General features: G+C 42.1%; 1 protein-coding gene across 2 annotated transcripts; it reads right to left on the bottom strand.

Moving 5' to 3' along the window:
- Window positions 1-929: 929 nt before the first annotated feature.
- Window positions 930-7,378, bottom strand: LOC138954542 (uncharacterized). Of its 2 annotated transcripts, XM_070326359.1 has the most exons (3): window positions 6,893-7,378; window positions 5,714-5,790; window positions 930-5,111 (listed from the first exon to the last, which is right to left on the bottom strand). In XM_070326359.1, the coding sequence occupies exons 2-3, from the start codon at window positions 5,763-5,765 to the stop codon at window positions 2,194-2,196; spliced, it is 2,970 nt and encodes a 989-aa protein (XP_070182460.1). In that variant the 5' UTR covers window positions 5,766-5,790; window positions 6,893-7,378; the 3' UTR covers window positions 930-2,193. The 2 variants fall into 2 exon arrangements, with proteins under 2 accessions (XP_070182460.1, XP_070182461.1); XM_070326360.1 differs by lacking the exon at window positions 6,893-7,378 and having other exon boundaries at window positions 5,714-6,026.
- Window positions 7,379-16,420: the final 9,042 nt, after the last annotated feature.

The raw sequence follows: 16,420 nt of genomic DNA, 5'->3' as shown, positions 1-16,420 counted from the left end.
ATTCAGGCAAATCAGAGATTTGTTTGAAGGTTAGTTTCTTTCTGCGAACAATTCAAACAATGCAGAGGTCTGCTTTTATACACGGGATGATAGCGTCTTTCTGACACAGACACAAATAACTGAGTGCACATCACACCCAGAACACACACACACACACACACACACACACACACACACACACACACACACACACACACACACACACACACCCACACACACACACATACACACACCCTCGCACGCACGCACGAACGCACACAAACATACACACACCGTCACACGCACGCACGTACGCACACCAATCCCCCCTCTCCCACACACACACACACACACGCACAAGCACACAGACACACACACGCACACACACAGACACACACACATACACACACACACACACACACACACACACACACACACACACACACATACACATACACACACACCACGCTAGTCTTGATTCTCAGTCTGGAAGAAAAGTTTGTATTTCACACGATGTTCCAACTTTTTTTCCAAAGAATGGCGAATTCCCATGTTCTCCCAAATGACTCCAAAAGAAGGACAGCACTTGTTGCAGCTCCGCTAATGAACAGCTTTTCTAATGAAAATGCTTCGAGTTTGATTGATGAGAAATGGACACAGCTAACAGTGATCACCTTGCATGGTGTCAATCACCCCTCTGAGACCCAGGCACAGACAATGGCCGTCAATTGACAAGAGAAAGAAAGACAGAGAGAGAGAGAGAGAGAGAGAGAGAGAGAGAGAGAGAGAGAGAGAGAGAGAGAGAGAGAGAGAGATAGAGAGAGAGACTCAGACTCAGACTCAGACTCAGAACTTTATTACAAAAGGATAAAGGTTTTAGGCAAAGCCTATTCTTCCAACCTGTCCTTCATACAACACATAAAGACAGACGCACATTACAAATTTCGATGCCTTAGAGCAAGAACGGCTTAGCGGCGAAGCGTCCATTTTGAAAAATTCCGCCCTGGCTCAGTTCAAAAGTTTAAACAAGCAGAACAATTCAAGGATTAAACCCAAACACACGAAACACTCAGAATACAAGCATTTTGGTGTAAACGTTATGTCAACAAATTATGGTTTTGATACATTAAAAAGAAAGAGAGAATTACTCCATTTTATGTGATAATCTCTTCTTGCCTGAATTTTCTTTCCACACTGCAGGAAATGTTTGAGGAAAACAAGATTATGTTGTGGTAGGCTAGTCTTGCCTGTGGAAATGCATGCTACAGTCCATCACATTTTGTGGAACAAGGTTGTATGAATCAATTAGACTATGTGTGCAGGCAAGAAATAGTTCATTGAAAAGGTAAAACAAGGACAAAAACAAGATTATGTTTTGGTAGGCTAGTCTTGCCTGTGGAAATGCATGCTACAGTCCATCACATTTTGTGGAACAAGGTTGTATGAATCAATTAGACTATGTGTGCAGGCAAGAAATAGTTCTTCTTCTTCGTTCATGGGCTAAGACTCCCACGTTCACTCATGTTTTTAGCACGAGTGGATTTTTTTACGTGTATGACCGTTTTTACCCCGCCATTCAGGCAGCCATACGCCGATTTCGGGGGAAAGAAATACTTCATTGAAAAGATAAAACAAGGACAAAAACAGTGTGCGATTATGTTAGTATGCCAGAGGAAATATGCACTCACAGAAGTTAACTGCAAAACAAAAATGTTGCACTGGGCAGATTTTTGCACACATTTTGACAAAACAGGCTTAATAATGATAACGCGTGTTAATGCATTATGGAAGAGAAAAAATAAATTCAACATGCAATAACAAACAACCACAAATTACAAAATACATGTATGGAAATATTTCACATACCTTGTGTGCTGTTTGTGGCCCCTGCTGTTACTGACTCACATAAGTCCCATAAATGCAACAGTCTCACTTTACACAGCCGTTCCAAGGAAATATCAGTTTAGTTTCTTTTCAGTCCGTGTTATTTTTTAAATAGATGTATGAGTACAATAAACAAAAATCGTCACTGAAATCATTGTTCCCCAGAAGTGTTTAGCACAGTATCCACCACAAGAGTTTCAGCACAAAAAGTCATGAATCTCCACATTGTTCTTCACATAATTTATGTTTCAGCACTTAATTCTCCACGAGTTTTAGTCCATTGTTCTACACAAGAAGCGTCTCAGCATACATCCATCAACAATCCGCCATCTACTCGTCATCAGTGTCGTCCAGCTCCTCCAAGACATCTGTGTCGGCCAGGCAGTCCTTGGTGTCCGTTGAGGTCTTTAGGTCCTTGTAGAAGTCCTTGCATTCCTTTCCTATGACCCCTGCATTGCACATATCGACAAGGTCTTTCTTCTTGCTCACGGAGATTGGCAGCTGGCTGTGGTACAGAGAAGGAAGACCCATGCTTGTCACCTGTGGGCGGCCTCGTCGACTGGTGCCCTTGATTTTAAGTAGTTGGAAAGGTTCCCCCATTCTGTACTTGTAGAATATCGTGTCTCCGTCTCCCTTTGTCACACGGAGCCACTTGATTTTCAGCCAGTTCACACGCTGCCCATTGATGTTTGTCTTCGTGTTCCGCATGGTGTTCCTGCAGACTTCTTTGAAGTTATGAAAGGATTCATGATCTAGGGAAATGACAGTGTATGGGTCTCCGCTCTTCCTTGCACACCCGGCCACAGTAATCCAATCTCTTGGCAGATGGACCTTGACTCCGTGGCTGGCTCTTTCAATTGCGGCATGCATAGAATCACATTCCATTTGGGAATGGCCACTTTCGAGGAATTTCTGATCTATGATCTCAATGTTGGGAATGTTCTGCACAGCGTGGTGCAGGGCTGATACAATAAACTGGTTTCTGTTTTGGCCTGTGCAGGTATCAGAATAAAAAATGGCATGGTTTACTGATCTTGGCAGTGATTCCAAGTGTTTATACAAGCAGGTGCCGACCTCGTTGGAACCCCTGTGTCCTTCGACCTCAGTCCACATGTAACAAGAAGCGGCCTTGTCGCCAAGCGAAAACACACTTAGGTTGTACATACTGAGTTTGCGTTTATAGTATGTGATGCTTGTCGGGTCAGAAGGGATTGGTAGAACTGCTTGCATGTCAAACGTTGCTGCATATGTATCATCTCTTTCCTGGGCAGCTTTTTTGTCAATCTCCTTTTCCAACCTGGCTTCTTGCTTTCTTTCGATATGTTCTTTGTACTCCTGTTCTAACTCTGGGGTCAAGTTGTTTTCTCTCTTGGCGTCCTTATATACATTGCACAGCAAACATTGGTCCTTTTTGGGCTTGTGGAATGAAAGATTAAACTCCTTGTTGAAAATGTCTCTGTAGAGACTAGCCGACACCGGCGTGATACCTTCCTTTTCACATTCAGTTTCATACATGTTGTACATTTGGTTGACATTGAGCTTGCTGTCCAGGTACAACCTGCCGGTGTTTTTCCTGCAGTAGTGACTTTCGACCGTTGGAAACGACTGAATGTGGTCCTTAACCCTTTGTCTGGTAGCCTCTGGTGTTTTGTTGGCAGGTGTACTTTTCCCACGTCCATCTGTACCACTGAATGTTCCACCAGCTGACTTGGTGAGAGCATGGTTAATGTATGAATGACTGATTGCCAAGGTGGCTTCAAAAAAACGCTTGCATACCTGGACTTTCTTGTCGGTTGTGGCTGCAGTAAAGAAGAAACTTCTGCGAACAGATCTCTTGTTTTCTACAGTTTTATCATCATCATCTAAGTACCTGCGAGTCTTTTTCTGCACGACGTGATGACAGATGAAGTCTTTCTGACGATCATAGTTGGCAAGCTTGTAGAAGGACTCAAAGATGTTTTGTTTCTCAAGCGTAGAAAAGTTCTCAGAGCATTTATATTTGCACTTGCTGCAGTCTAGCTGGCCCACTTGTTTTGCCTCAACTTTCTTGCCCTTGGTATTCATGTATTCATGTCCTGTCAAGCGTAGCTTCTTCCTTACGTTTCTTTTCCAGCTGTCAGGTTTTGCAGTTCTCTTCCTCCCACGTTGTTTTTTTGGTGGTGTAACATAGACATTTGTCATACTGGGCACTTCATTGCTCTCGGTGTCCGTTTCCTCATCTGAAGAGTCAGAGTTAGAAGATAAATCTCTGGAGCATCCTGGAACTGGATCAGTAGTAATGTCTCTCGGGCATTCTGGAACTGGCTCAGGAGAAATATCTCTCGGGCATCCTGGAACTGATTCCGTATCTCTGGGCAACATACTGACAGGTTTGTCTGCGAATTCTGTGTAAATACTACGCCCGCCTTTGATCAAGCAACCGTCATAGTGGGCAGGTTGTCCTCTCGGTGCCAAAAGAGCCAGGTAAATCGGCTTGAAGATCGACGCTTTGCCTGTTGATGGTACTATGTCAAAGTGAGGAATGTTCATTTTGCTGGTGAATATCTTGATTCTTCGCTTGGTGAAATTAGCTAAAGCGAGCGGCAAGATATCATTGGCCTCTGTGTTCCAAGCTCCATTTCTTGTGAGGCAGTGGATGCGTTCCAGAGCTGAGCGTCGCTTGTTGTTACCTTGGGTTTCAAAGAAACCTTCATACAGACAAATCTTGTCTTCCATATGATGACACAGCATCTCCCTCAAAGACTGATGGTCATGTCCAATGAGGTGCAGTGCTGCAGCACTGAAGAAACAGTTTCCGTCAGCAGGTATGGAGACTCGTTGTATCCCATTGTGAAGCAAAACAGTGTCTAGCCTTTTCTCATGAACTGTAAAGGCTGTTTGACGTAACCGGTGAATGGCATGGCTTTCAGCAACAGCAGCTGCGACAGGGTCGTTAGACGCTCGGCCATCAGTGACAGGGTCATCAGCCAGTGTGTCAGCCACTAGATAGGTAGCTGTTTCGTCTGTAGTTGCTGTGTCAGTCACTGCATCGGTAGGTGTTGGGTCTGTAGTTGCTGTGTCACTGTCAGTCACTGGATCGGTAGGTGTTGAGTCTGTAGTTGCTGTGTCAGTCACTGGATCAGCAGTTACCGGTGGTACGTCAGCAACCACTCTTTCATCAGTCATTTGGTCAGGAACCATTTCATCATTAGCCGCTCCGTCATCAGCCACGCAGCTATCAACTTTATCAGTTCCATTCAATTCCGTATCTGCAAAACAAGTGGAAACGCTCTGAATTCACATTCAAGTGATGATAGGGTACTGTTGTTCGCCAAAGATTAAAAGACCTAGGCTATAGCGCCGTTATTCTCTCTCTCTGTCTCTCTGTCTCTCTCTTTCTCTCTCTCTCTCTCACACATACACACACGCACACACACACACACACACACACACACACACACACACACACACACACACACACACACACACTGGGGGTGGTCAACTTTGTCTATTGATTACTTTTAGCTTGCCCTGCCAATGAAGAAGGGAAAAATATGGGAAAGAGAGCTCGGGCTCAGAGGTCATCTTTTGAATTGGAATTATGTACACACACACATATATATACACAAAAGAAATAAAAAGGCAAACAAACATGTAAAAACAATATTAATCCAATATTTCAAGCGACTAGTCTTTTTCAAGGTACGACAGCACCTTATATAATATATATATATAGATATATATATATAGAGAGAGAGAGAGGGGGGGAGGGAAGGGGGGAAAGAGAGAGGGGAGAGAAGTACTTGCTATATTATCAAAGTCAGATATTAATAGCATAATTCACTTATGCTTGTAATGATCACACTCTTACCAAAGTCCATTGGGATGTTCATCCAGAAATCATCATCGCCTTCTGACCACATTGTCACTGCTAGCCGTGCTTACAGTCTGTGAAAGACAAAATATTTTTTATTATTATTTTATTCGATTGGCACCTTTTCATTTTAAAATAAAAATACACAAACAATGAACAACAAAATCAAGAATATAATAACGTTACAATCTTTGTCGCTTTGTCTTTTACTTACAAGTTCAAATTGCTTTATTTTATTTTACTGAATCGCAAAAAGTTATGAAGTGAATGGTTAAACAAGAAGAAACAAGACGGTCAAGCCGTTCTAAAATCTCCCTTTTTGGGACTAAAGAATATGATATTTTGGGGTCACTGTGACCTTGAACTTGAGTCAGGCCCATTAAAACCAATGTATATTTTATGTCCTCTCAATTGTGACATATGGTGTAAATTTGGGGAAGATGTTAAAATTATCAAAATATTTTGAATTTAATAGAAAATGACCTTTTGGATCACTGTGACCTTAAATCTATGTCATATCCATTCAACCTAATATATATTGGACATCATGTCAGCCTTGACATTGTACACAAGTTTGATAAAAAAAAATCGGCCAGTAAATGTCCAAAATATATGTATTTAAAAGAATTGACCTTTTGCATCATTATAACCTTGATCATTGGTTTTGTGCCCTCAATCTGACATTATCAATGTTATACCAGTCCCAACATAATGTTGAAGATTGCCCAAAAAACTTCAGAGATAGCCCTGGGTGACAACTTTCAGTCACAAAAACACACACACACACACACACATACATACACGCACGCACACGCATGCATGCACACGTGCACACATGCATGCACATGCACACACACGCATACATACACGCACGCACGCGCGCATCATGCGCACGCGCACACGAGCACACACATGCGCACACACGCGCATGCACGCACATGCACACACGCGCACGCAAGCACACACACATACTGACAGACATCGCTCCTCTCGTTCTATCTGAATAAATCTTCCTTTTTTTGTAAGGAAGATTTAAAAATCAAAAGAAATTCATCAAAAAACATGATATAGCATTAATATATTCAATGATGAATAATGAAATTGGTGTCATTCTTTTATGTGATGAAACAGATGAACAGGAAAAAGAAGAAAAATAAAATAAAAAAGCAGACTTACCAAATACATTAGTTTAATTTCCAGTGGAGAAGAAACGTCTTTCCTCTTGTGCAACAAGCAAAGAAAGTGGACTTTCCACCAACTGTAGAGACCAAACTACCTTCAGTGCCAGATTAATTATCTTGTTGACAGAAATAATCCAGGCCAGTGTGGAGTTTCCAGCAGGCAAGGAAGTGACTCATGCCTCAAGACATTCCTTTCCCACTTTAAACCGCACAGCTGATAGCAGATAGCACAGGCAGTCCTAGAGTATCATTGTAGTAGACTGGTATTTCCCCTTTCTGCCACGAACTCCTGCTATCAGCTTCTCTGTCAGTGGGGGTTAATTGACGGGTAGACTGTTTATGCAGGAAAACATCTTCCTGAAGCTCTGTGCTTGTCCCATGGAGGAATGCCATAAGGGAAGAAGAAACAGTGTTGCGTGTGGAAACACGCCAAAACAATTTGTGCAACAATGGTTTTTGCTTTATAACTTCACAACCAAAGACAGTTTCATTTTTTTATTTTGACTCACATAATGTACACAATAGATACTATCACATATAAAAAAGTGAAAAAAAGGTTTATTTTTCAGGTAAACCATTGTTGCTCTAAGGCATCGAAATATAAATTCAATCATATAAAATACAGAAATACATTGTACAGAATGCAACACAATGTGCATTTAAGGAATTACATAAGGAGAACTCAAAAAATTACAAAATTACATTGACATAGTTATACCTTTCATTTGGGAATAAGTTGCTCCGATCAGCTACACATCCGTTAACATTAGTACAAAATGTTTAACAAAATAACAATCGAACAAGACATGTCATTCACGAATGATGTGTGAACGTGACTGTCTCTAAAACATTTTCACTGAAGTTGCATTTCTTATCTGTTGGGGTAAGGAGTTCCAGAGAAACGCTCCCGAGAAGGCTAAGCTCGATTTGTAGAGGTCTATGCGAGGTATAGGAGGGATGATTTTTTGGGACCCATATCTTTTTGTGGCATGTTTGAAATGTGATTGCAAATATTTAGGACAGTCGTTCTAAGAGAAAGAGAGAGAGAGAGAGAGAGAGAGAGAGCGAGAGAGAGAGAGAGAGAGAGAGAGAGAGAGAGAGAGAGAGAGAGGGCGGGGGGTAGAGAGAGAGAGAGAGAGAGAGAGAGAGAGAGAGAGAGAGAGAGAGAGGGCGACAGACAGAGAGCGAGAGAGCGAGAGAGAGCAAAAGAGAGAGTGAGAGAAAGAGAGAAATAGAGAACGATAGGGAGAGGGGGAGAGAGAGAGGGAGGCAGAGAGTGAGAGAGCGACAGATAGAGAGACAGAGAGCGAGAGAGAGCAAAAGAGAGAATGAGAGAGACAGAGAGCAAGAGAGAAAGAGAGAAATAGAGAAAGATATAATTATACTGACAGACATACAAACATATATACACAGAGAGACAGACAAACAGACAGACTGAGACAGGAAGAGAAAAACACATGTAGAAAGTCAGAGATAAATGACAAGCCCATCGATATAATGAAAGAACGATGGCAAGAAGGAAGAAAGATAGAAAGAAAGAAAGAAAAAAAAGAAGGTCAGAAAGAAGGACATAACAGAAAGAAAGAAAGAAAGAAAGAAATAAAGAAGAAAGAAAGAAAGAAAGAAAGAAAGAAAGAAAGAAAGAAAGAAAGAAAGAAAGAAAGAAAGAAAGAACGAAAGAAAGAAAGAAAGAAAGAACGAAAGAAAGAAAGAAAGAAAGAACGAAAGAAAGAAAGAAAGAAAGAAAGAAAGAAAGAAAGAAAGAAAGAAAGAAAGAACGAAAGAAAGAAAGAAAGAAAGAACGAAAGAAAGAAAGAAAGAAAGAAAGAAAGAAAGAAAGAAAGAAGAAAGAAAGAAAGAAAGAAGAAAGAAAGAAATAAATAAATAAAGAACGAAAGAAAGAACGAAAGAAAGAAAGAGATAGAAAAACAGAAAGACAAAGAGAGAAAGAAAGAAAGAGGTATTCTATGCATTGTTAATAAATAAAGGTATGTTCGTGTTTACATTTCTCCGCTTTTACGATAAACGCAAAAGGACATGCTTTTAATTATTTTAACGAAAAACATGTGTATATCGGCGTATTGTCTATTATACGTCAAAGGGGTCGGCCTCTTAAGATGTATTTATCTAGATCTTATGATTATTTATTTGTCTTCCTATCTTCTTATACAGCGTGACAACTTCTTCTTCTTCTTCAGCGTTCCAGAATTATCTGGTTACGTGTGAGCTCGTTTGCCCATTTGGGTTCCCCACACTATACTCTGTGAGCATAGTCACCTCACTCCGCTTTCGTTGAGTAGGCATGCTGGGTATTTTCGTGTTTCCATAACCCACCGAACTCCGACATGGATTACAGGATCTTTTCCGTGCGCACTTGGTCTTGTGCTTGCGTGTACACACGAGGGGGGGGTTAAGTCACTAGCAGGTCTGCACATAAGTTAACCTGGGAGATCAGAAACATCTCCACGCTTACCCCACCAGGCGGCAGCGACCGGGATTCGAACTCACGACCTCCCGATTAGGAGGCCGACGTCTTACCACTACGCCACTGCGCCCGTCAGCGTGACAACGAATCTTAGAACACAGAGATTGGCTTTGGACCAGAGGAACCTAACAGAGCACTATAAGCTATCTTTTCTATATCCCATGGCCTCCCTTCTGTGTCTCTGTTATTCTATATAGCGAGCTTAGCCTTGATTAAGCACCATCATGCAAATGCGCATGTCTCGAAACCAAGGCTAAACGGAGGTTCAGCTTATACGCATTATGCTGACAAATGCACAAATAATCTTAGAGCATTACGGCAAACTATTAAACACACATAATCCTCACTGTGTATCAGATATATCCAACCAACGAGAAAACGGCGCTGTATATATAAACCGTAAACTACCTGGTATACGCCCAGTATCGAGAATACGCCCACCCCCTAATTTGGGCCGAAAGCTGTGCATATGGCATACTACCTAGTAAACGCCCACCCCCCACTTCTTGATTAAGGATGTCACGAACATTGTTTCTGGAATATTTGTTTTTAGGTTTTGTAGACTTCCGCATGCGGTACAGAGAATCCATCCAAGTTAATGATGACAAGATGCTGTTATAAAGGCATACCGCATTGCAGCTGGGTAATAAAAGAGAATTGAGATTTTCAAAGCTCTTCTTAAGTTGACAATAATGTGATGGCTTCAATCATATCAGTGCAAATGAACTGATTGCCGTGTGTGCTTGTTTGTGATGTTCATTTGGCGCTGACTAACGCTGGTTTTACGAAGCAGAACTTTAGTTATCTTGTTCAGTTTTTACTGGAGTTATGTCACAGCATTTGTTTTAAAATTTCTTTCATTAGTTGCTTTTAGGTTTCGTTCTGGCGAGGCACTTGCATACACACCAACTCGTGTGTGTCAAACTGAAAGAGACATAATTATAGAGCGTGGATAATTTTTCTACAGAAACAAGTCCCATTACCAATGTGCGACCAAGCAACCAAATATGTGACCCTCCACCACGAAATGAGTCGCATGTCACCTCGTGCGGTTCTGCGCTAGGCTTAGTATAAATCCGGGGAGTGTCTGGCAACAGAATGAGGGTCACCTTAGTCACAGGCTTATAACTCAAACAGTGTTTGCACTGGATAGAGCATAAAACACTTTTTAGGAATATGTAAAAATACGAAAATCATGCAAAGGTGACATGCGACTCATTCCGTGGTGGAGGGTCACATATTTAAATTTCTAACGAGAAACTGATCATGCACAGGGTGCAGTACCTTGTAAACGCCCACCCCATACTGTTGGGCAAAATTGGTGCATAGGGAGGGGGGGGGGGGGGGGTGGTGGGCGTTTACAAGGTAATTTACGGTATATATATATATATATACTCTTAACATCTCAGTGAAAAATGCATGGCTAATCTCTGAGGGTTGCAGCCAACTTATAAATCCGTTTACGTACGCTGGGAAAAGCCAGCCACCCGCCCAGTAATATCTCTCTATCCCGGTAGTGTCTGGAACAGACACAAATACGAAATCCCCGCTTTACCATTCAGTGTCACTTTCAAACCCCCTTGGACTCCCCCGCTCACTATGGGCACATTTCCCCTACAACCGTTGTAACGACTCAAAGGAGACCCGCGAGAATGGTGTAAATGGCCCATTCTGTATATCGGCCGTGCGTATAATCGCTGTCCGTAGAGTCAAATGCGTCTGGAGTCTGATTCAATGCTGGGCTTTAAGTACTGTGGAACTATAGCGATGAAGTAAGCCTGTCCTTTCCCCTTCCGCTTTGTCTTTAACTACCATGCGACTTTTTTTTTCTTTTTACATTTAGTCAAGTTTTGACTAACTGTTTTAACGTAGAGGGGGGAATCGAGACGAGGGTTGTGGTGTATGTATGTGTGTATGTGTGTGTGTGTGTGTGTGTGTGTGTGTGTGTGTGTGTGAGTGTGTGTGTGTGTGTGTCTGTCTGTCTGTCTGTCTGTGTGTGCGTGTGTGTGTGTAGAGCGATTCAGACTAAACTACTGGACCGATCTTAATGAAATTTGACATGAGAGTTCCTGGGAATGATATCCCCAGGCATGTTTTTTATTTGTTCGATAAATACCTTTGATGACGTCATATCCGGCTTTTTGTAAAAGTTGAGGCGGCACTGTCACGCCCTCATTTTTTCAATCAAATTGGTTGAAATTTTGGCAAAGCAATCTTCGACAAAGGCCGGACTTTGGTATTGCATTTCAGCTTGGTGGCTTAAAAACTAATGAATGAGTTTGGTTATCTAAAATCGAAAACTTGTAATTAAAATTATTTTTTATTAAACGATCCAAAAATAATGTCATCTTATTCTTCGTCATTTTCTGATTCCAAAAACATATACATAAGCTCTGAAAATTAAAAATATGAAAATTATGATTAAAATTAATTTTCCGAAATCGATTTAAAAACAATTTCATCTTATTCCTTGTCGGTCCCTGATTCCAAAAACATATAGATATGATATGTTTGGATTAAAAACAAACTCAGTAAGCTAAAAAGAATAGACATACAGAAAAGCGTGTTAACTTGCTCAGCGCGACCACTACCGCACTATTATGCATGGCTTGTCGATTTCACTGCCTTTGCCACGAGCGGTGGACTGACAAAACTACGAGTATGTGGTCTTGGTGAAAAAAGCAGTGCGTTCAGTTTCATCCTGTGAGTTCGACAGCTTGACTAAATGTTGTTATTTCGCCTTACGCGACTTGTTTATTTCTTTTTCTTGTGTTGTTTTTTTACATTTAGTCAAGTTTTGACTAAATGTTTTAACGTAGAGGGGGGAATTGAGACGAGTGTCGTGGTGTATGTGTGTGTGTGTGTGTCTGTGTGTGTGTGTGTGTTTGTGTAGAGCGATTCAGAGAAAACTACTGGACCGATCTTCATGAAACTTGACATGAGTATGGTATCTCCAGACGGTTTTTTTCATTTCTTTGATAAATGTCTTTGATGACGTCATATCCGGCTTTTCGGGAAAGTTGAGGCGGCACTGTCACGCTCTCATTTGTCAACCATATTGGTTGAAATTTTGGTCAAGTAATCTTCGACGAAGCCCGGACTTTGGTATTGCATTTCAGCTTGGAGGCTTAAAAATGAATTAATGAGTTTGCTCATTAAAGTTGTCATTAAAATCGATTTTTCGCAAACAGATTTAAAATTGATTGCATCGTATTTTTCATCACATTCTGAATCTAAAAATATATACATATGTCATGTTTACTCTTAAAATGTGATCATAATTAACGAAAATAGATTAATTAATCTTACGATTAAAAATGTAAGATATCGATCCAAAAATGAGTTCATCTTATTCTTTATCATTTCCTGATTCCAAAAACATATAGATATGATAGGTTGTATTCAAAACAAGCTCAGAAAGTTAACAAGAATACAGAAAAGCGCGCTTTCCTGCTTAGCACAATACGCGCTAATCTGGCGTGTCAATATCACTTCGTTTTGCACGTGGGAGGTGAGCGATTTCCTTCACGCGGGGATTGACAAAGCTGTACTGTCTTGGTGAATAAATACAGTGCGTTGAGTTTCATCCCGTGAGTTCGAAAGCTTGACTAAATGAAGTAATTTCGCCTCACGCGACTTGTTTTCTTTTAAGGTCACACAAGGCCGAGTTTTACGAGCGTTGCCGCTCCATAAGGATATGGATACTGTCTGTACCAATCACACTGCTTAAAGACACAGTCTTTCCCGTAACAAAAACATCGGCTGACCATGGCAGATCTGGGCAGAAATACAAAAAAACCTGATAGACGTTCCAAAATTCTGAATTAAAAAGAACACACCAAGAATGGTAGGTAATTTCAAATAAACTAAATTAATAAATATGTTACGATTTGGGCAGGCTTTTACAAAAGGAAAATAACTGTTTTCAACGTATAGCCTGTCCTTAACTTGGCGAAGTCGACCACGCGGCGTATACTTCGCGACGCTGGCTGCACGAAGCTGTATCACTGAGTTGTTGGTAAAAACATTTCGCAAAGTCGACTGCGGGCTCAGGAAAGGACCGCCTTAAACATACGCCACAAATAAACAGCCTGGCTGCTTCCTCTGTATAGTAGGCTTGTGGAGGAGGGGGGGGTGTATGTTGCAAATGACACCTACGTCAACCGGCTTAGGGGATTCATCAATGGTGCAGCCACACACTATTGATCTTCAGTGTGTGTCATAGTGGGAGAATGGCCTAATTCTGCGTAAAAGCCTGGACGTAGCGTAGAACAATGGAGGGACCAGAGAGTTTACAGGCTCAGATAGCTCAATCGAAAGGGCTTTTAGCATTGACCAACACTCATGATATTGTCAAACCGGACATGCCTCATAACTATTGACTCAGTCAATACCAGTTTTATGTCCGGAGAGAACTCTCTAGCAGCTGGAGTACAGATCTGTCATGGTTAGGTCAGTTCTGTACTTTGAAAGGCATGCACGCATGTTCTCTTGTTGTTGTTGCTGTTGTTGTTTGTTTTTGTTTTTTTAAATTGTGTGTTTTTGTGCTGATCTTGTTGTTGGCTTTGCTGAAATTGTTGGTGTTGTTGATATTGTTGTTGTTGTTGTTGTTGTTGTTGTTGTTGTTGTTGTTGTTGTTGTTGTTGTTACTCCTGCATTTTGCGTAAACTACATAAAAAGAAGTTTCTTTTGTTGTCGTCAATTGGTGCTGCAGCCCTTTTCTGCAAACATGCACCAACATCAGGTTTTGTCATCATGTTCACGAGTTTTCATTCACAAGCACCTGGGAAATAAATCTCATGTTCCCCATGAAATAAATCCCCGGTTACCATAGTTGCAGGAAGCAGGTTATACATGGATAATCAAAAGCAAACCCAATAGAAACGCTCGGGGATTCTTCGGCTCTTTTCATTGGCGTTTCACCAGACCTAAACAGACGACTCGACACTGCTTTGCAAAGTTCCAAAAACGAACTGGCAAACTGGCAAAAGTAAACAAAAATCAAAACTACTTCATGAAAGGTCATACATTCATCGCAAACAAATGAAACCTACCGATATGTTTTGTCGTCTTACAAAGTCATGGAGTGCGTGTATCTGTGTTTTGATACACAGACGTTCGGAGAAACACGAACGTCAAATTCAAGTCAAACCAATTGACCCCTGACACACACATTTTGACCCGTGCACAAGACGTTGTATCGATAAACTAATCGCAAATAAGAAATAATAATAAAAGCAAAGAAAATCGCAACAAGATATGCAAACATCTAACAAAGCCGAGCAAGCAGAATGACAGGTTTAATGAAAAACAAAGAGGCCCTGAGTTGGAAACAAGATCGCGATACTTTTCCCAACGTAGCTTCCACATTTGATCACTAAGCTTTAATATTTACAACTGAAAGCCGAGGGGGTGGAATACCGAGATGAACCTACAGAACTGTGCATCCTCAAACCTGACATATTCATCCCAACATTTTATGAACTCAAAAACACAGACAGTTGCTTTCACACGCCAGCTTTGATTGCCAGTGGTTATAAACACGGAACTCGTGTGGTTATCAAAACGGAACTCGTGTTTCAAAGCATGGCTCCCTGTGTTGATTGTGCACTTATTTTCTCACTACCAAAATGATGACAAAAACGATGTTTGGTGGTCGGACCGACAAAAAAGCTGGTCTGTCAACAAACCATCAAACATCTTATAATGTTGCTGTTACTGCCCTTGTCGGTGTTTAACTTGCTCTGGATTTCCTTTTCTGTTGTGTAATCGTAACAATCATGTTCGCCCACTGGCCAATTAAAATAACTTTTTGGAGCAATTCAAAACACTTTTATCCTCAGGGGGCAAAGTTCCTTAAAAGGTTGTGCATCCATTTGTACAAATATCAAGTGCCCGGATCATTGTCGTCTTCCAGGCGTACGTGCGAACATTTCCATGGCAACACGATGCGTAGACTTCTATACTGTTCAAAAAAAGAAACGCATAGCTTGTAATATTTGGTTAATTTAGTTATATGGCTACAAACTGCAGAAAATGTTTATCTGGTCGTCGACCTTTCGTCCATTGCCACAAGTGAGCTCTGCACGTGACGCATGCGTTATCAGTGGCTACAATGTCAAAATTGCTCATTTGGCATGACCACTCGTCATGCTTCAGTGTAATCTCGTGAAACTCGGGGAATATTGAGCTCTCACCATGTCTTCCAAAACCCATAAAAGCGGATTGTTCGCCACAAAGAAATCAGACGACAATTCAGCGACGAAAGATGGCCCGATTGAGCAGAGAAGACCGCCAAATTGCATTGGGTCGTTTACAAGCAGGCCAAAGTCAAAGTGCAATCGCCAGGCACTTCCACGTGTCCCAGAGCACCATCAGTAGACTGTGGGTCAGGTTTCAAGCCACTGGCTCCGTTGCTGACTTGCCACGAGCGGGAAGACCAAGGGCGACAACTGCTGCTCACGACCGCTTCATACGGCTCCGCCACCTCCGGAATCGTTTCCTGTCGGCCTCATCTTCTGTCCAGGCTCTCCCCGGGCCACACCGATTATCGGACCAGACCGTGCGGAACCGCCTGCATGAAGCTGGTTTGAGAGCTCGCAGACCTCACAGAGGAGCTGTCCTCACCCGCCGCCATCGCCAGAACCGAGTGCAGTGGGGCAACCATCACCTTCGCTGGACCGTCCGGAATCACTGGAGACACGTGTGGTTCAGCGACGAGTCCTACTTCCTGCTCCAGCGACATGATGGTCGGAGGAGGGTCTACCGGAGAGTAAACGAACGTTACGCGCCCAACTGTGTGGATGAGGCACCCGTTCATGGTGGTGGAGGCGTCATGGTGTGGGGGGCGATCAATACCGCTGGAAGGAGCACCCTGGTGCACGTCCAAGGGCGCATAACTGCCCAGCGATACGTGGAGGAAATTCTGCGCCCACACGCCCTTCCTCTTCTGGCTGACCAGGATGCCATATTCCAGCAGGACAACGCTCGCCCGCACACAGCACGACTCACCACCCAGTTCCTCACCGACCACCATGT

This window comes from Littorina saxatilis, unplaced genomic scaffold (genome assembly GCF_037325665.1).
Source record: "Littorina saxatilis isolate snail1 unplaced genomic scaffold, US_GU_Lsax_2.0 scaffold_1518, whole genome shotgun sequence".
NCBI classification, from domain to species: Eukaryota; Metazoa; Mollusca; class Gastropoda; order Littorinimorpha; family Littorinidae; genus Littorina; species Littorina saxatilis.
The sequence above is the reverse complement of the archived record's forward strand: the minus strand, read 5'-3'. Positions and strand labels throughout refer to the sequence as shown.

Bases quoted from the DNA above. Each gene is read 5' to 3' on its own strand.
- LOC138954542 (XM_070326359.1), bottom strand. From the start codon at position 5,765: ATGTGGTCAGAAGGCGATGATGATTTCTGGATGAACATCCCAATGGAC. The intron at 5,112-5,713 runs GTAAGAGTGTGA...CTTGTTTTGCAG, and splicing joins GAACATCCCAATGGACTTTG to ATACGGAATTGAATGGAACT.